This window comes from Vigna unguiculata, chromosome 7 (genome assembly GCF_037176805.1).
Source record: "Vigna unguiculata cultivar grain cowpea cultivar isolate G323 ecotype 2 chromosome 7, ASM3717680v1, whole genome shotgun sequence".
NCBI classification, from domain to species: Eukaryota; Viridiplantae; Streptophyta; class Magnoliopsida; order Fabales; family Fabaceae; genus Vigna; species Vigna unguiculata.
Genome location: NC_140798.1, coordinates 13827883 through 13849492, shown reverse-complemented (window position 1 = coordinate 13849492; position 21610 = coordinate 13827883). Strand labels below are relative to the sequence as shown.

Below are 21610 nucleotides of genomic sequence, written 5' to 3'. Positions count from 1 at the left end.
ATGTTCTTGTTGCTCTCCACCATTTGACATTGAGGCTACATGAATCTCCATTGATTCATCTTGTAGTACTCCTTGCTTCATTGGTGTAAATCTATCTTAGGTTCCATTTTCGTTTTCCAGCACTTGTTCTTTGATTCCTTGCTATTTTTCTTCATTTTAATAAGTGCGTCTTTTAATTTTTAGTTCCTTATGTTGTGTTTTGTCTTAAGTCATGTTTAAGCACTTTAATTATCTTAATTTTCGTTCATATGGCTGAATTTTGCACTTGCTTGATGAGAACCAAGTCCTACATCACACAAAATGAGCTATGAACTTCAATTGATGCTTGTGGATGTGTAAGGCAATGGTCTCACTGTTTTTCTTTCATTTCACCGATTGGATTGTGCTTTTGAGTGTTTAAGATGTTTTTCTATGATTCATACTTGATTTTATATCATAATCAAGTTTATTCATCTTGAATTTTCATAGAACATCTTACAATTTTCGTAAGCAATTCTACTCTAGTTTGTTTTTCCAGTTTTCACTGCATGCACACCTACTGTTTGAGATTTATCATGACTCACTGCCTCGTCTAAATTTTAATCTGAATTTTTCCTTATTTAGCTAACATCTAGACGAAAAATACAAAAAATAATCATTCAAAAATGTTGAGTAAAAAAAATCCGCGAAGTTAAGGAAAATTTTCACGTTTTTTTGGCCCAGTGGTCTTGGAAATTCTCTGTTTTACTGCTGTTTTGTGCGTTTTGTGGTGCTTTTAAGTGCTCTTTGTTATTCTAATTGATTCCTTGATTGTGTACTCTATATTTCCTTGAGTTTGCCTTCATTAGAAGTGGAATTTATTCCCTCAATTTGGCACAAAATTGCAATGAGTACAATGACTGTTTTTTAGCACTTTTTATTCAGTTTTCAGTTTTCTTCTTCTATTGTACTGCTATTTAGGTTCCTTTTGTTTGTGCTAGCCTTTATTTATTGCCTTAATTTCTTGTTTGTCAATTCTTTTTTACTCATTCAGTCATGTTTCATTAAATTCTCTTTGGTTTAGCATTTCTAATTAGCTTTTCTTGCTTTCTCCTTTGATTGGTTCATATACTTGCCTCTCGGTTTTTGGTTGTTTGATGATTCTATGGAGTTTAGAATGGTTTCTACGATATGGTAGCATCTTAGGTGGTGGATATTAAAGTAGAATTTTAGCTTGTGTGTTTTCTATAAGATTTCCTTCTCCTCACCTTTGAGAGTTTGAGAGTTTTGAGCCTATTCATTTGAGAGAGTGTGTGCTAACTAGCTTGCTTGCCATAGTTTATTTTGTTTCTTTCTTTCACTCTTTTGCAGATTTGGTTGCTATTTTTGGGTGTTGTGGTAGTGTGGTTCTACAAAGGAAACTTTTACACACTTTGGTGCTTGAATTTGGTCATATACAAAGGCTACCAAAGCCTCATTTGCTCTCGGGATAGTGCATTTTCCAATAGTTGTGATCTTTGGAGAGCTTGTTTTGGTGCTGTTTTGGAGTCTTTGGCTCTACATTTCTGACCTCATTTTAGCCACACCTTTTAGTTATTTTAGTTTTGTATAATTTCGATACTTACTTTGGTACAATTGAAGCATTCTAAGGCATTTTATTGGTTCTCCAAAAAGCCTTAAAATCTTGTTTTCTAGCATCCAATTTGCTCTCGGTTTGATACACTTTCTACCAAAACTTGTGCATCAATTTCTTTTGCTTTGAACATTCCATTGTATCCATGGCCTACTTAGGTGTCTTAAGGAGCCAAAGGTGTTCAATCCCATCTCCTAAGTAGAACCTTTTTCATACCAATAGTGCAACATTTTAGTAAGTGAATGTGTTGAAATTTCTAAGTGCTTTCTCACCTTGCTTTTAGGCTGCATAGTTAGATGCTTAGTGGTTTAAAATTGTGAGACCAAAGTCTCTAAAATTTTTTCCATTTAGGGGTCCGTTTTTAGTGTTAGTCTTTTCTTTTCTTTGAGTCTTGTTTGTGCTTGTTGTGTGCTTTGTCTCAAGTGATTCTATCTACTTATTACTTGAACATTTGTGTGAACTTTGAGTACTTTTACAACTGTAACCTTGGCAAGGATTAGCCTTGGTACTTAAGAAGTCCGTGAGACTCACCTCGCTTACCTGGAGGTACAATTGTGCTAGTCCTCTTCTTTCACTCTGTTTTCCAAGTTTATAAGTAAATTTAATCACCATGAGTACATATTCTACATATAGCCCTAGGTTGCATAAGCATAGTAGTCATGAGTTTCATCATACCATTCAAAGTAACATTCCATTCTTTGGCGAGGATATAGGACCAATATCATTTAGAGATTGGATGTGGGATACAGAGAAGTTGGTGCAACCTTTGTTTTGTAAATATAGTCAATTTGACATTCTTAGGCATGTTATTTCTAGATTTGAAGGACGTGCATGTGAGTTTTGGCATCAAAGGCAATTTAAAGTGGAAAAGGGAAGAGCATCATGCATTAATACCTTTCATGAATTGAAAGCATGCATGTGGAAACATTTTGTTCCCTCTTCATATAGGATCACTTGAGAGCAACAGTGTCGACTAGAAAACTTCATTGATATAGGAGATGCATTCATTAAAAATCTAAAGAAGTTTTCTCATCAAGAAAGAGATTTTAAAGATAAACTTGACTTGATCTTGAGTAAGAAAAGAGAAAAAGAAAAGCTTGAAAAGCTTAGATCATTTGAAAAGCAAAGAGAAATTGAAAAGCAAAGAGACCACGTGGAAAAGGAGAAAGAGGAGAAGGAAAGAAGAGATAGAGAGAAGAGGAAAGGAAAGAATCTGAAAGGGCATTGGGAGAAAAGAGAGAAAAAGTAAAGCTTGAGAAGAAAGAGAAAGAGGAAAAAGAAATCCTACTCAAGAAGGGAGTGCTACTAAAGGCACCTCCCATCCCCACAATTCTCATTAAATAAGGAATTTTAAAGGGAGTGCTCAAATCTTTTAACTCTTCTAATTTAATCAATCATTCTCATTTTTTCAACCCAATCATTACTTTTATTGAGTTTTTCAAGCCAATTTTCCTTCCTATTGTTTTAAACTACTCAAAAGATTTTGCAAAACAATACTTTGAGTTAATGTTGCTTACTAGGTTTGAGACAACCCAAAGTACACAAAATTATTTTTGTGAAGTAGGTCTTGTTCATCTTCAAGTAACTTTCACTAATACAACAAGACCTTCTTTTGTCCTCTACTTTAGATATACTCTTGGTTATCAATTAGATCTTCCTTATGAGTTTGGTGTTCATTCCACTTTCAATATATCTCATTTAGTTCCTTTTATAGGATCCATGGATGCTGAACACCAGGATTTGAGGGCAAATCCTCTTCAAGGAGGAGGGGATGATGTGATCCCAGCAAGCTTAAGCTTAAATGCATGAACAAGCCCAAGCCCACATCGAGGCCCAATCACTAGAAGCATGATGAAGAAGATACAAATGGGCCTATCACAAGATGATCAAGTCCATCATGGGCTTTTCACTTTATTCACATGGGCCAAAGAAATCTACAAAATATGAGTTGATGCATGGAAGGTCGTAGTTTAGATTTAAATTGGGCCATTGTTTAGGCTTTGCATTCAATAAATAAGCTAGAACAATTGTGATTACATGGTGTATAAAATTGGGTCGAACCCAATTTCCTTCTTGACCAAGAATACTTAGGCATGTGCTACACATGGAGACAAGCAAGCTAAGCATGAGCAAAGCAAGGAGAGTGTGATGGTGGCATGGAGCATGTGACATTGGCAAGGAGAGTGTGACATGCCACTTGGCGTCATCAAGGCTCATCTCCTACATCACATGGTTTCCAATCAAGCTTCTCCTCCAAGCTACATTTGCATTACATCTTTGTTGCATCTTCATTTCATTTGGGCGACCTTGTTGCCTATAAATGAGGCTATTCCACTCTTGTAATGGACTCTTGAATTGCTAATAGATGCTAGTGTTGAGATCACTCCACCCTTCTATTAATTTGAGAGCACACATGGCTAACCTTCTCCAACATTTCCCCTAGCCACCTTCCATTCCATAGTTCCATTTCTACTCTTCATCTTCACCAATCTTCCATGGCCGAGAGTTCAACGCACCTCCTCCTCCATTTCCGTTGCATTGCTATGGATCTCCTTCCACTTCTACCCCAAAGAGGTCCATCAGTAAGTTTTTGTACAATGAAATGTAACCTCATTTTCATAATGAAATGTACAAAATTTCCCTCTGGTAAGCCTATCACATATTGCTGCAAAAAATTCCACTAAAGGGTGATAAAGAATAACACAAAGAAGGTAGAGGAAGGATGTAGGAATATAAAGACTGAATTAAATAGCCCAAAGTAGGGTATTTAAAATATTTTTCGGACTATTTGTATTAAAGCTTATCATTTCCCAAATTACTTTGAATTCAATGTCTCAATAAAAAAAGTCGGCACTTGGATTTCCAATGCAGAATAATAATGATGTAGAACAATAATGTACCATTATTAGAAGAATTATTATTTCGAAAAAAATAGTAGATCACATACCAGAGGAAAAAAAAGTGACTGCAAAATAGTCAAACGTAAAAGAAGTACAAATGAATATAAAATGTGTGAGAAAAATTGAAATAGAAAATGAATCTCGAAGATGACATGCTGGTCCTAAGATGTTAAAAATTTCTCTAAGGTCCCACCAGCCTTTCGTAAGTCTGGGACAATGCACATCTCTGTTGTACGTAACCACAACTTTGTTACCTGAATCTTCTAACAGCAACCATTCTTCTTAGAGTTGTTTGAGAAAAAGTGAAGCAAAAACCAGGTTGACAACACCTTCATTCTCAATCTTTCAAAAATGTTTCAACAAATAATTAATCAAACAAAAAAAAAGGGAAAAAAGAAATATTGAAAACAAAGAAGAAATCACAATTCTTAAAAACAAATAACAAAGGAAACAGAAAGAACACGAAACATTACCTCATTTTCAAAATGAATTGTACAAAATTCCCTTCTAGTAAGCCTATCACATATTACTACAAAATATTCTATTGAAGGGTGACAAACAAGAGCACAAAGATGTTAGAGGAAAGCCTATCACATATTACTACAAAATATTCTATTGAAGGGTGACAAATAAGAGCACAAAGATGTTAGAGGAGGGATGTAGGAATGAAAATATTGAACAAAATAGCCCAAAGTAGGGTATTTAAAAGATTTTTCAAACTGTTTGTATTCAAACTTATGATTCCTCAAATTAGTTTGAATTCAATCTCTCAATAAGAAAGTCGGCACTTGGTTTTCCAATATAGAATAATAATATTTTGAATATTAATGTACCGTTATAAGAAGAATTATTATTTGGAAAAAGTAGCCACCCATGTACCGGAACAAAAAAAAAAAGTGACAACAAAATAGTCAAATGTAAAAGAAGTACAAATGAATGTAAAATGTTTGAAAAAATGAAATAGAAAAAGAATCTCGAACATTACATGCTAGTCCAAAGATGTTAAAAATTTCTCTATGGTCCCATAAGCCTTCTATGAGTCTGGGACATCGCATATCTCTTTTGTATGTAACCACAACTTTGTTACGTGAATCGTCTACCAGAAATCATTTTTCTTGGAGTTCTTTGACAAAAAGTGAACCAAAAATCATGTCGACAACACCCTCATTCTCTATCTTTCAAAAATATTTCAACAAATATTTAGTCAAACAAAGGAAAGGGAAAGAAAAAATATTGAAAATGAAGAAGAAATCACAATTCTTAAAAACAAATAATAAAGAAAATAAAAAGAACAGAAACATTATCTCATAGAAATGGTACAAAATTCCCTTTTGGTAAGCCTAATAATATTTTTGATTCCGTATGTCAATATATTTTCCTATATCTATATCTATCTACATTTACATGTGCTTCTATCTACAAATTTTAACATCTTTTTGTTGTTTTTATTTCCACATATCTATAATAATATATTTTCCTGTATCTATAATAATATCTTCATACCGTTTATATATGTTGATTTACATATATTTTTTAGTAATTGAAAGATATGACTTGTTTATATATTTCTATATATTATTAAAATTGACTATTTTGATTAAATTTTATGTTTTTTAAAATAGGTTTCTACGCTAACATCATAAGTTAGCGAAATAAAGATAGTGATGATTTTCTTTTTATAAAACTATCATGGGAAATTTTCTTAGGCTTTATATTCTACATATAGTCAGTAATATTTAAATCTTTAATAAATTAATATATATTTTATATTGTAATTTAAATTTACTAACTATGACTAATTTTTATATGTTAGTGTTAGGTATTTAATCAAGAATTGTATCTGAGTTAAAAACAAATTATGAGCATCAAGATCTATAATAAAAATTGTTGTTAATTTTTCATTGCCTTGTTTTTTTCATTATTTTACATTGAAATTGTAGAATTTATTTCATTTATGAATGCTAAATTTAATTATAAATACAAAATTTTGAAATCTGTGTCCTTTACCTTTTTTCATTTACCTTAGAATTTATGTGCACTAAGAAAAAAAAACAAAAAATGAAATTAAAATAGTTTAAAAGCAAAGTTTTGATAAGATATCGAAAACCGTACGTCGATAATTCATTAACGACTCTCATTTTATCTAAGAAAAGACTAACTATATATGACACACTTAATTGGGTTAAAACTGTTGAAATATATTAAATATAATTTCAGTTAAGTACATTCTTTTCTTATAATCATTTACGTGTAGATTACCATCAACAACTCCACTATAAAAAAATTTAATTTAATTTTTATATCTTTATTAATATTTGATTTAATTATATATATATATATATATATATATATATATATATATATATATATATATATATATATATATATATATATATATATATATATATATTGTACGTGGTGGACAGGAGAAGACACCTCGGAAGTAGGAGAAGACACCTCAGAACCCGGACCAAGGAGTATATCTCAAACCAAAAAGTTGAATGTGCCACACACTATAAATGAAGGCATAAGTATCCACCACCATAAAGGGGATAATAACACTCCATACAAGTATAACGACCGGTGGTTGGAAGTACATATCCTTGTTGGCAAAATTAATATATTTAGACTAATAAATGTTAATTAGGAGGTGTCCATAAGAAACATGACAAGTAACGACCCCGATGTACTAACAGTCGAGAACATTTAGGCAACAACAAGGAGCAGTCAGATGGCAGTTATTTTAGCCATACAACAAGAGATAACTGAATTGCGAGAAGAGAATGTTAGAATTAAACGAAAGCTTGAAAATACAGAGGGTTAGGGTGATCAACAACATCCAAGCAAGACTCATGTTACTTCCCTGCCTACACATATGGAAACAGCATGAGAAAACACACAAAACACTCATACCCCTAGGGAAGGCACAATAAATATCATGGCACCACGGCGGGGCGCGCATAAGCACCCCTTTGTGGATGGTATAATCGAAACACCCTTGCCATGAGGATGGAAGTCCTTGACCATGGACAAATACGATGGAACCACCGACCCAGATGAGAACATACATGTGTACTTAACCCAGATCGGACTCTACACATCTGATGATGCAATTTTTTGCAAAGTCTTCCCAACATCCCTCAAGGGTGCATCCCTCAGTTGGTTCACTCGTCTTGCCCAATTCTCCGTAGATTATTTCGACACCTTATCATATGAGTTTGGAGCGCAATTCGCTACGTCAAAAACCACACGATCTCACCTATCTAGCATTCATCAACATACGCCAAGAGGCAGGGGAATCGTTGAAAGCATTCGTGGAGCGCCTCGGCAAGCTAGCCCTCAACATCAATAACTTGAGCCCAGAGATAACCCTGCATCAGATGATTAACGCACTAAGAAGTGGACCCTTTGCCGATAGTCTGTGTAAAAGACCAGCAACTAGTATGGTTGAGTTCAGGCAAAGAGCGGCAAAATACATGCGAATGGAAGAGTTAAAGGAATCTAAGATGCAGCTGCAAAACAAAGCATGTCACGAAGATACAACTTTAAGGTCAAACAAAGGAAGTTCCACCTAGGTGACTTGGTTTGAAGAATGAATAGTGATGCAAGGCAAACAGACAGAAGTTCTCCGCGAATTGGCAAGGCCCTTTCTGGATGCTTGCAGATGTTGGAAAAAGAGCATACAAATTGGAATATATTTCCGGCGAGCCAGCTCCCAGGACATGGAACGTGACTCATTTAAAGTTTTATTACAGCTAAACTTTGCAACTAGAGGTCTTCTTTCCTACTCCGATCTTTTAAAATACTTTGTCATCACTACATTTTTTATATTAATATCTCCATATATACCCCCTCCCTACAAAAGTCCCTGTTGATACAACCTATCAACCAAGGTCGGCTTAGGGTTTCTCCTAAGACCCCACATCTCACAAGTCCCTGTTGATACAACCTATCAACCAAGGTCGACTCAGGGTCTCTCCTAAGACCCCATATCTCACAAGTCCTTGTTGATACAACCTATCAACCAAGGTCGGCTCAGGGTCTCTCCTAAGATCCCATATCTCACAAGTCCCTGTTGATACAACCTATCAACCAAGGTTGACTCAAGGTCTCTCCTAAGACCCCATATCTCACAAGTTCCTGTTGATACAACCTATCAACCAAGGTCGACTCAGGGTCTCTCCTAAGACCCCATATCTCACAAGTCCTTGTTGATACAACCTATCAACCAAGGTCGGCTCAAGGTCTCTCCTAAGACCCCATATCTCACAAGTCCCTATTGATACAACCTATCAACCAAGGTCGACTCAGGGTCTCTCCTAAGACCCCATATCTCACAAGTTCCTGTTGATACAACCTATCAACCAAGGTCGACTCAGGGTCTCTCCTAAGACCCCATATCTCACAAGTCCCTGTTGATACAACCTATCAACCAAGGTCGACTCAAGGTCTCTCCTAAGACCCCATATCTCACAAGTTCTTGTTGATACAACCTATGAACCAAGGCCGACTCAGGGTCTCTCCTAAGACCCCATATCTCACAAGTTCTTGTTGATACAACCTATCAACCAAGGTCGACTCAGGGTCTCTCCTAAGACCCCATAACTCACAAGTCCCTATTGATACAATCTATCAACCCAGGTCGACTCAGGATCTCTCCTAAAACTCTATCTCTCACAAGTACTTGTTGATACAACCTATCAACCAAGGTGGAATCTTTCAAAACCTTATTTCTTGATATAGGAAAATTTATCAAGACTATCTGCCTAGAGGGACCCTAGTACAACACCTTTCCCACACAAAGTCAATTACACACACCACAACGTGTACGCGAACAAAAATAATCGCTGACAATCTAAGATATTACGGTCCAACGACTATAGTACCAATACCAAAGAAATCAAGCAATATAAGTCGTACAATCAAGCGAAGTAAATAGACTCGCGATAATTAGAAAGGATACAAACTCTGCAAACTACAGCCATGAATAACAACCTCACTCTCTCATCAACGCATACTACGCAAATACTGAGTAGGTGATACAAGCAATCAGCGGAGACGTCTTCGGCAATCCAACGATGTTTAACCAAGATAGGCCGGTTATACTTAACCACCCATAAGTTAAACCTAATCCTATACATACACATTCCAAAAGCTACACACCATTCGGCCAAAAAGGGCTTACAAAGCCAGCGACAACACAAAAAACATTTGTCAAGCTAACAACCTAGTCTCTTCCCTCAGCCCCATCTGCATCAACACCCTCGCGATCTTCCCTAGAGGGAGTATCCTCGGCATGTTCAGGAAAAGGGGGAATATCTTCAAGTCGAACCAAAGACTTCTGATACGCTAAACAGAAGATTAGCCTGCCGCAATGCCTTCTTGAAACCCAATTCATGTTCTTCAATCACGCTTTCTCGTAACTCCCACAACTCCTTATCCAGTTCAGCATTAGTAATCTTCAGCTCCTCCACCACACGTTTGGATGCAGCAATCTTTTCGAGGGTCTTCTTCCCCTTTTCCTTGGTCTCCAGACAACGATTCTCCTAAGACTTCCTGTCATTAAGAGCTTGGCTCAGCTAGCTTCGCAAATTGCTCACCTCATACATTAGGTTTTCTTTCTCGACCTTCAGCGACAATACCTTCGTTTCTAGCTCTTCCACATGGCTTGATTTGTCTAGCTCGTGATCTATATGCCTCCCAATCACTAATGCTCGAGACTGATATTCAGCGAAGGCCTTCATCAAGGTAGGCAAGGGAGAGTGGGCAATAATATCAGCCTCCTGCTGGGAAATGATAATACTCATGCCATCATAAATTTGCATCTCAGTCCCCATCAAACGAGTATAAACAACGACTTCCGATACTCGACTACGCTTAGGAGAGGAGTGTCGAGACGAGCTCTCACCTTTCTGGGAAGTCTTCTTCCTCTTCTTTTTTGTAGCAGGTGGAGGCCGAGGAGTACCCCTACCTGCACTATTCCTCCCAGCTGCACCTGAACTAGAGCCCACGAGAGCATCTTCATCCTTCTTGCGAGCATTCACTTTCTCGCGAAGTAGTTGAAAACGACTCTTTTGACCAGCACCCACACCCTCATGCGAAGCCATCAAAGCTGGCAACAACAAACGCAAAGTAAGATAAGTTAACATTATAACATAAAGTAGGAAAAGTTGACACATACCCAACATATCCCTGCTAGGACGAGGAGAATTCAATATAGCCACAATACACTTAGTAGGAAGCCGTCGAGGAAGGGAATCTAGCAAGTTAAGAATCTCACAATCCTCAGCAGACAACATAGTCTGAGGCCACTCATCATAGTGCAGTGGATTACGTGTCCAATAGAAAGGAAATTTAGGAATATCACCGTCAAAGAAATAAGGTCGACCAGGAGGATTCACCACCACTCTAAAAAAGGTATTTTTATAACTTTTAAAGGATGAAGAATAAGGGGCTAGGAGACCTATCCTAGGTTGCCCAAACAGAGATAACCATCCCACAGGCTCCTTAGGTCGGGTACTATAATAATGCAAAAATACCGGAGGAGAGGGCTTCAAGCCTAAGGCTCTACAAACTAACTTAAAGGCTTGCAAAGCGGCCAAAGCATTAGGCTGAAGTTGGGAAGGTGCCACGTTTAAGATGCGTAACACCCCGACAATAAACTCATCGAAAGGTAGTCGAACATGCAGGCTTGTTAGTAACACGGAATACATAAAAAAGAATTCATTAGAATACCCCTCTCGCCCATCACAGGCATTATCCGCACGACCAACTTGATCCAAAGACACTGCCTCATCCGGACTATCCTCATCCAAAATCGCGTATGCCGCGGCAAACTTGCGAATGGATGAGGACGATTGATACTTTGAAAAGTATTCATGCACACCCTTATGAACCCACTCGTATCCCGAAGATGGAGAACCTACCACTCCATCCTCATTAGAAGAGGTTGTGCTACTACTAGTGGAGGGAAAGGCCAAAGATGCCCCAACACGATCCAAGTGGATCTTGGTAGCTGACCTATCAGACAAAGAAGACGAAGACATACCTGCCTAAAATCACGATCTCAACGACTCAACTTCAAATACGACCACAAGGGGTCCCAGGAGGTCAAAGCTATTTATAGGAGAGGAAGAGTCAGAGCCAATCTCACCCCATCCATCAGATTAAGAAGATCCAATGGCTACACAGTGGCAACGGTCACATTTCCCTATGCAAGGTCACATCAAAGGGCCCAAGCCCACTTAAAATCCTCAAAGCCTTTCAACTCCCTCGTAGGATACTCGATTGAGAAGAACTATAAAAGGGTTAAACATCCCAAAAGCAGAAGCAGGGGAATTAATCGGCCTATTAATATATACCAAAAGAAAGCATATCGAAACCAAAAAACATCATTAAAAGCACACTTAGAGTCTCAACAATACATTCTTCGATAGTAAAGTCTTAACTCTGGGGGACTAGTGTACGTGGTGGACAGGAGAAGAGACCTAGGAAGTAGGAGAAGACACCTCGGCCCCAGACCAAGGAGTATATCTCAAACCAAAAAGTTGAATGTGCCACACACTATAAATGAAGGCCTAAGTATCTACCACCATAAAGGGGATAATAACGCTCCATACAAGTACAACAACATGTGCTTGGAAGTACATATCCTTGTTGGCAAAATTAATAGATTTAGACTAATAAATGTTAATTAGGAGGGTCCTAAAGCAAATGGACACCACAAACCCTAGGCCCACGAAGTCAGGCCCATTCAGGTAGTATATAAGACACTACTCACGAGGTAAAACATATTGTTCATTATTACTGCTATCATTGCCTAGATCATATATCTAACTTGAGCGTCGAAGTGGCTTTGCAGACTCCCTGCCCAGTTCACCCCACACATCTGGAGAGGACACTTCGATAGTGGGCAACACAGAAGGCTCCTTGTCCAGATCATCGCACACATCTGGAGACGACACTTCGGCAGTGAGCAACACAGAAGGCTCCTTGTCCAGATCATCTCACACACCTAGAGAGGACACTTCGGCAGTGGGTAACATAGAAGGCTCCCCGCCTAAATCATCCCACACACTTGGAGAGGACACTTCGGTAGTGGACAACATAGAAGGCCTCCAGCCAGCGAAACTCTTCACCGGAAGGAGGTACTTAGGCCCCTGGAAGGAGATACTCAGGCCCTTGGAAGGAGATATTCAGGCTCTTGGAAGGAGATACTTAGGCTCCTATACTTAGAAGCTGAAGCGAAGCAGGTGGACGTGTGCATTCAATAGGTTATTGGTCCCTACATAACTTGTGTTCGCGGGTACTTCGGTATTCGGTAGGAACATATATAGGTGGACCAAGAAAACTGCACGGCCAAGCCCGCCTACACATAACCCCGCAAATAAAATTATCGAGTAAGTACCGATCAAGCGGAAACACATAGCGGCCCATGCCGCTTACTTCAAAAGATAAGACGCAATCTGTTGACAACACCAAACTTAGAATGTTGCAAACAAGGCTCTTGGTACTAACAAACACTAACTCGAGGCCTGGGCTTAGCCTAGGCCCATCTAGGACCCAAATAATGGCCCAACCTATAGGAACGACATGCATAATTAATGACTCTATAAATACACGTGGACCCCAACAATTAAAGGTACGCTTACATTAATTCCTTAATCAGAGATTTGACTTTCTGAGAGCCCTTTCGCTGACATGATTGTCGGAGCCCTCTCCGCAAATAACCCCTCAAGGGTCCAAACCGTATGCATCGACAAATGGCATATGCAAGCCGAGGAGGAGCCAACTCGAGAGATTGAGGATTGAGGTAAGGCGATATTTGTGTCCTTAACATCTCTTATTTATTTCTGTAGGAACAATTGGCGCCCACCGTGGGGCACAAAGTGATACCTTACTAAGCAATCTGCATACTGTCGAGAATGGTCTGCACCCGTAGTAGAGCTGGAGTTGTGAAGTACCCTGAGGCAGGCCCTATTGCGCCTGCTAACGTCACCCTGGACCTTGCCGTCATCATCCTTGAAGGCTAAGCCAAGATGCAATAAGAGCTCGCTGACCTGAGAAAGCGCAATGCTGATGAGATGGAAGCGCTCATGCAAGAGAACTCGAGGCTGAGAAGAAAGATCGAGGCTGACCCTACCTAGAAAGGGAAAGCCAAGGAATCGTCAGAAGCCCCCAAGTCCCCAGCCTACCAACCCAACGAGGAGGAAAGTGAATACAATCCCACCCATCATCTCTACCCATCACGCAGACATTTATCCTCCACCCACCATCCCGAGGCACCCCGCAGCAACCACCCCTACTGCCACCCTCCCCACCACCCATATCCCACCTCATCACTTCACCACTACCTTTCATACCCTTATCCACCATCCCATTCCACCACACCCATTACCACCCAAACCACCCAAACATCGCCACCCTTTCATTGATGCTATCCCCAACACATCTCTCCCCGTCCAGTGGGAACCCTTCACACTAGACCGTTATACGGGAGAAACCGACCCCGACGAGCACCTCAAAATATACATAAGCCGCGTCGCCCTCTATACATCCCACGATGTCGTTTTTTGTAAAGCTTTTCCCACCATCCTCAAAAGCCATGCCCTTGAATGGTTCACCACCCTTCCTTCATACTCCATTGACTGTTTTGACACACTCTCCCACATGTAACATCCCGACCGGATATTACGAATTTAAATAAAAAAATAAAGAAGTAAATAATAAAACTTTTATTATAACTGATACTCCCAAAACGCGGAAAAAAGTTAAAATAAACTTCTATTACTTTCATAATAAATCAAAATTCATAAGTATAAATAAGATTGCAATTATCCAAAAGTCCAGAATATTTATAATTACAATTTATTTGAAAGCATAAAAACAAAACTTTATAAAAATTCTCATAAAATCTTCTCCCAAAACTAGCCCCGCTCCGTCTCTAGGCCTCACCAGATCCACCTGCAATAACATTTGCTCCCGTGTACCGCGTACACGATCATCGTCAAACACAAGCAGATAGGGTGAACTAACATATTACACATACATAGAAATATTGTATAGTTATATATATCACACAATCACACCAATACTACTGCAGTAAAATCGCCTGGCGGGGGACACGTACCGCCAAGCGCTGCCCGCTTTCAAACCGCATGAAAGTTATGATGAGTCGAACCTTGACTCACATTCAATAATTAAATTTTGGGAATTTAGTATTATTTTTGCGCTTAAAAAATCGTATCTAGTTGCATGCTAAATTTATTATTAGATATTCTTGAGTTTAATAATGCAACTGTAATTTAATTTAGGTCCTCAAGGGTGTAAATAATGAATATTTTAATTCATAAATTAAGTCCCAAAATAGGAATTTTGGAGAGAAATAGTTCAGGTACTAAATACACCCCCAATTCTCATGTTTACACCCCCTTTTTCCAATTGGAATATCTATTTTTAAAATAAAACATTTTTGGAGCTAGTTGCACCCCCTGTTTTCAGGTTTACACCCCCTTTTGTAATAGTAATTCATTTATGTTCTGCACACCTCCTTTTTAGCGCGTAAAATCTCCCCTAACCTGGTCTCCTTTGCTTAGAACTTTGAAAATTCTCCCTTGATCACCAATGGCCCTCTTTGGTTCTTCTCAACACTCTTAATCCTCACAAACACTAAATTTTCGTTCTCCCTTCTGCAACCACAATAACAGCCTACCAAAACCCTCTTTCTTACCTCTAATTAGCCTTTTAAAAGTGCTCTTAATGTGGTTTAATGGTTTAAAACGAAAATCCAATTAAATTATGGTTAATGTCCTTTAATTGGTTGTCTTATGATGGTTTTCCAACCCTCTTTGGCTGCTAGGATTTTCCTCTACCCTTTCATATTCAATCCAAAACTAAGTTTGGCAAAAATAAAGTTTAATTTGGGTTCTCCGACTTAAACCCACAACCATGCCAATACCAAATCAATGTTAAACCATCAAGCCAATTAATTTCTTGCTCATTAATATAATTCACATATTATATTATTCCACAACATAATTACACATATTATTAAAACAATAATAATTAATTAATACATAAATAACATACACACAATTAAAGTACTCTCAACCACTTGAGCTAGTACTTTTCCACGTCATACAAACTAGAATTAAATACCATAAATGTTCTTCCTACCCGCATTTATTAATTAATTAATTATTTAATTATTTAATTTTCACGGGTCTTACACCACATGTTTACCACCCACTTCGCTGGAAGCCACCCACATCAAACCACAACCCTATCCCTTCTTAGCGTCAGACAAGAACAAGACGTGACGATGCGTGCTTTCATCGACCGCTTCAGCAAAGCCGCCCTCTGCACGCCCAACCTCAATCAAGAAATGATTCTACAGTGTATGGCTCTCACCCTCAAACCAGGACCTTTCGCTAATAACGTCTACCTCCACCCCCCCCGCCTCCATGCACAAACACAAGCTCCATGTCGCGGATTACATCCGCATGGAAGTGATGCAAAACCTCCACAACAAGTTCTGCAATGATTACACCCCTCAACCACCGGCCCAGATAAACCACCTCCACAACCTAACTCTAGGCTCAGAGAGCCTAGACAGCCATGCTTCACCAGCTATGCTCTGCTAAGCGTCCCCAGATCTTGACTTCTCGATGAAGCCCTCCATGCCGATCTCATCCCACCACCTCGCAAAACATTCAACCTCCCAATGCCGACATGACCAAGTATTGTCGATACCACAAAAATAATGGTCACACTACAGACGAATGCAAAGCGCTCCAAGACAAAATCAAAGAATTGGTTCGCGTTGGCCACTTTCGCCATTTTGTCCACGGAGACGGACCCCCGCATCCATCACGGTCTGATAACCGACATCCCCCTCGCAATACTCAACACGATCATCACACCAATAAACCCAACCGCCAAGAACCACAACCTACCTGCACTAACGTCAACCCGGCTGATCCACCCTATGCGGCACAATCAATACCATCTCAAGGGGCTATGCCAATGGCAGCTCCACCTCATCAGCCAGGAAGAAACACCTCTATCACCTCCAATCCATCAATCAAATAACCCACTCTCACCGTAGATGCAACATGCCTCCCATCACCTTTATTGACGATGATTTCCACGACGTCGACCACTAAAAGGATGACCTCATGGTAATCACAGTGGAACTAGAGAACTACGCGGTAAAAAAAGTGCTTATCGATCAAGGAAGTTCCATTGACATCCTCTTCTGGACAACTTACCAAAAACTCCAATTTCACCCACTGTCATGGTTCCCTATGATGAACCTATCTACAGATTCTCTGGAGAAAAGGTCTCAACCCGTGGATATATAGACCTACACACTATTTTTCGGGAAGCTTCTCAAACTAAAACAATCCCCATTTGTTTCCTTGTCATAGACGCACCCACCTCATACAATGTCCTCTTTGGCCGACCGTCCCTCAACACTCTAGGCGTCGTCGTCTCCACACCCCACCTAGCCATGAAATTCCCCTCCCCATCAGGTGACATCCTTACCATTAACGACGACCAACAGCTCGCACGAGAATGCTATATGGCAAGCCTACGCCCCCAACTACTAATCCTACAAACCAACAACATTGAACGTCTATACGGCTCTAGCGTAGCTTTATCTGGCAAGGATCTAGACCCCAGAGTCGGACACGATGCACGAATCGAGCCAGTTGACAACATTGTAAGCTTAGAACTCTCTAATGGCCGCACTCTCAAATTGGGTACCAGCCTCCACCAGGTCCAACGCGATATCTTGGCACCTACCCTTATCGCCAACGCCAACCTTTTCGCCTGGTCAGCCGCAAATTTACTTGGTGTCGACCCTCAGGTAGCAGTTCATAAGCTGTTCATCTACAAAGAAGCCAGGTTCGTTTGGTTGGGAGAGGAACACTTGCTAGCAGCAAAAGTAGATGCCGAAAAGTTACTTAACGTTGGCTTCATCGAGGAAGCCCACTACACCACCTGGCTATCTAACGTGGTTCTGGTCAAAAAAGCAAATGAAAATGGCGAATATGCGTCGATTACACGGACCTTAATAAAGTCTGCCTAGAGATGCCTATCCCTTACCCAATATCGACCGGCTAGTTGACAGTGCAGCCAGAAACATGGTTCTCAGTTTTTTAGACGCATATTCCAGATACAACCAGATTCCAATGGCCACAATTGACATGAACAAAATCACATTCATCACTGATGACGCCAATTATTTTTATAAGGTCATGCCTTTCGGCCTAAAACACTCAAGTGCAACCTACCAAAGATTAATGGACAAAGTATTCAGTCACTTGATGGGCAAGTGTTTCAAAGTATACGTCGATGACATGGTTGTCAAATCACCAAGCCACCAGCAGCATGCACAAGACCTATCCATAGTATTTTTCGCGCTACGGCAATACAACCTCAGGCTTAACCCTGAAAAGTGCGTTTTCAGCGTCGATCGTGGCAAATTCTTAGGCTTCATGCTCACACAACGCGACATCGAAGCAAACCCTGAAAAGTGCACTGCTATCATCGAAATGCGAAGCCCCAACAATATCAAAGAGGTCTAGCGCCTAATAGGCTGTGTAAGACCCGAGAAAATTTAAAATTTAAATAATAATTATTTAATAAATGCGGGTAGCATGAGCTTTTAAGGCATTTAATGTGGATTGTGTGATGTGGAAAAGTACTAGCTTAAATGGTTGAGAGTACTTAGTTGTGTGAGAGGACTTGGGTTCGAGTCCTAGGTATGCCAATTGTGTGATCTTTGATTTATTATTGTTTTTAATTTTGTGCATGATCATGTTGAATGATAATGTAATCATAAAATTCTAAGATTGGTCATGAAATATGATTTGGTTGAATTGGTTGTGCATTTACTTGGTAATTGAATGGTTGTGGGTTCAAACCTTGCTTAGAATGAAATAACTTCTTTATTTTTTTTTTGTTAAATATAATGGTATTCTGAATATGAAAGGGTGGGAAAACCTTAGAGACAATGGACAGCCAAGAGAGGCTAGGAAAACAGCCCATAATGGCCTTTGAAGGGCAATTATGTTCACCCAAGTGTTTTTTTCGTTTTTGGACCACATAAAAAGGCAAAATAAGGCAATTAGAAGGGTTTTGAGACTGAAAAACTTAGAGTGCTAAGAGGAGGACGAAATTCAGAGGAGAAAAGTGAGTTGGGTTGAGAGAAGAGCTACATTTTTGTGGGACAGAAAAGGAGGGTTTTGGGTAGCACAAAGCAAAGGCTAAAAGACCAATTAGAGTAGGGAATTTCAGGTTAGGGGATCTTTATGCTTTGATTTTATGGTTATGAATGAATAGCATGATTTTATGATTGTGTACCATGAATTTTCATGCTAAACCTGATGTGAATTAGAGATGGGTTGTTTTGATGTGGTTTGGAAAGCATCTTATACTTCGGTATGAATATGATTGGGGGGTTTTTGGTGTTGTATGATTGTTTATGTACCAATCTCGAATTTTGGAAGTCAATTTGGGTTAAATCGTGTTTATAAAACTTGGGCACTATTGTGGATTGTTTGTGAACAATTGGGATGTGGTTTGGCATTGTTTATGTGATTGTGAGTGCGTAAACAGGGTTTCCATATGCTAATCTCGCTCAAGCGAGCCAGGCGAGCCTAGGCGAAAGTTGCAAAGCCTTGACCCTAATTCTGCTCGAGCCACTCGCTCAGGCGGAGGCCCAGGGTTTTGGGCGACATGTTATCTCGCTCAAGCGAGTGCATCTCGCTTAAGTGAGAAATCGAGGGTTGTGAGACTTGGGTTTGGGCATCTCGCTCAGGCGAGAGGTTCTCACTTAAGCGAGAACTCGTGATTGGTTATATGTTGTGCTTAACTCGCCGCCTAGGCGAAAGTGTTAGCTTTAGGCAAAGGAGGAGCTCGCCCAAGCGAGATAGGCTCGCCTAAGCGAGACTTCGCAAGTGTGCTGTTGTAGCATGCTCGCTCAGGCGGGAAAGATTAGCTTAAGTGAGACAGGCCTGGTCACTTAAGCTAAATCTTCTAGCCCAAGCGAGTTTAGTGCAGTTTGTGTGTGTAGTACGCATTGATGCAAACGTGGATCAGGAGATGATGTGCCATGAGCGGGTAGGTTCATGGATGGTGGTTAACATGTGATGGTATGAGCTAGGAGGTTCATACCCAGTTGCTCTCATGTGAGGATACGAGCAAGGTAAGTTCGTATGTTCCGTTCCCACATTTGAGAGATGTTGCGTGCGAGGAGGTACGTAGCTGATGGATCACATGTGTTGGACTACGGGCGGGAAAGTCCGTAGAGTAGGACTACGAGCGGGGAAGTTCGTAGAGGCAGGACCACGAGCGGGCAAGTTCGTGTGAGCATCATGAATCTTGAGTCCATGGCTATTTTTTGTTAGGTGAATTGAAGGATTGAAAAGCCTTGGAGGTATTATGGACTTGACCATGGTCTAACTTTGTTAATATAACTGGTGTATTTATATTATTTAATTTATATGTTTTATTATATTTTTGAGCTTACCATTTCTGTTTGTGCTTGGCAATGATCGTGTAATTCTTTACACGATAATTCTTTACACGGGAGCAGTTGATGATACAGGTGATATTGCTAACACCTGAGATGGAGAGAGGGGCTAGTTGGGGATTCGAGCTAGGAACTTATATTTAATTTCTGTTATTTTATTGGATTTTGAGAATTGTTATAAGACTATCATTATAGCTTTAATTGATCTTTGACGGTTCGAATAATTTTTTTTGAATTTTTCTGTGTTTAGAAATAATAAAAGTTTCATGTTGAAGTTATTTTCTTAATTATTTATTTTAAATAAGTAATTTCCAGTAGGGATGTTACAGGTTGCCTAACCATTATATCCAGATTCCTCCCGAAACTCTCCGAACAAAACCAACCCTCCATCCAGCTACTCAAAAAATCCATGAAGTTTTCTTGGAACGACGAATGCGAAAAAGTTTTCCAAAACCTCAAAACCACCCTCACATCTCCACCTATCCTCCATAAACGGATATCCACCAACCACTTTTAGTATACATTACTGCAACAGATCACACAGTGAGAGCCGCCCTTGTCCATGAAATTATTGAGATCCAACACCCAGTATACTTTGTCAGTCGAACTCTGCAAGATCCAAAGACCAGATACCAAATGGTAGAAAAGCTAGCACTCTCCCTGGTGCATGCAACAAGACGTCTACGCCCTTACTTCCAAAACCACAACATCATTGTCAAGATTGACTACCCTACCAAAAAATCCTCCAATAGCCTGACCTTCTCGGTTGAATGTCGTCCTGGGCCGTGAAGCTCTCTGAATTCAACATCCGTTATGAACCACACGGCCCCATCAAAGCCCAGTGCCTGCTCGACTTCGTCAACGACCTTCAATATACCCCTGAAGAGGACCAATGGACACTTTATGTAGATATCTTCATTGAAAAATCCCTCCATTTCACCTTCAAAACTTTCAATAATCAAGCCGAATACGAAGCCATCCTCGCCGGCCTATCTCTCGCACGCGAAGTCGGCATCAAAACATTTATATGCAAGACTGATTCCAAGCTCACTATAGGCCATCTGAACAATGAATTCCAAATCAAAGATGCCACCCTCTTGCAATACTATCACCTAGTCCGCAACATCATACAATCTGCCTTCAACTGTGTATGCGTCCAACACATCCCGAGAGGTGAAAATTTTAGAGTCGATATCCTATCTAAACTAGCAAGCACGAAGCTGAAAAGCAGGCAGCGATCCCTACTACAACAGACGTTATTTGCCCATCTATAACAAACATTTGTCTCAACCTGGACCACACTAAAAACTGGACAACCCCATACATCCAATACCTCAAAACCGGCAACCCCCCACTCAATACTGACAAAGGCTGGCTGGCTAAAGTCGCAAGGTATACGATGATAGGTGATAAACTATACAAGCGAGGATACGACCAGCCACTACTCAAATGTGTTACAGCAGAACAAGCTCAATACGTAATGAGGGAGCTCCATGAAGGAATGTGCGGATATCATTCTGGCGCACAAACCATGACCAACAGAATACTCAGAGCCGGCTACTTCTGGCCAACCATGGA

At 39.8% G+C, this 21610-nt stretch overlaps 1 protein-coding gene across 1 annotated transcript; it reads left to right on the top strand.

The window, feature by feature from the left end:
- Positions 1 to 16786: 16786 nt before the first annotated feature.
- LOC146884641 (uncharacterized) lies at positions 16787 to 17584 on the top strand. Its single transcript, XM_085675953.1, has one exon. The coding sequence runs from the start codon at positions 16787 to 16789 to the stop codon at positions 17582 to 17584; it is 798 nt and encodes a 265-aa protein (XP_085532079.1).
- The last annotated feature ends 4026 nt before the right edge of the window (positions 17585 to 21610 follow it).

Excerpts from the sequence above, each read along its gene's own strand:
- LOC146884641 (XM_085675953.1), top strand. The coding sequence starts at position 16,787 with ATGGTTCCCTATGATGAACCTATCTACAGATTCTCTGGAGAAAAGGTC.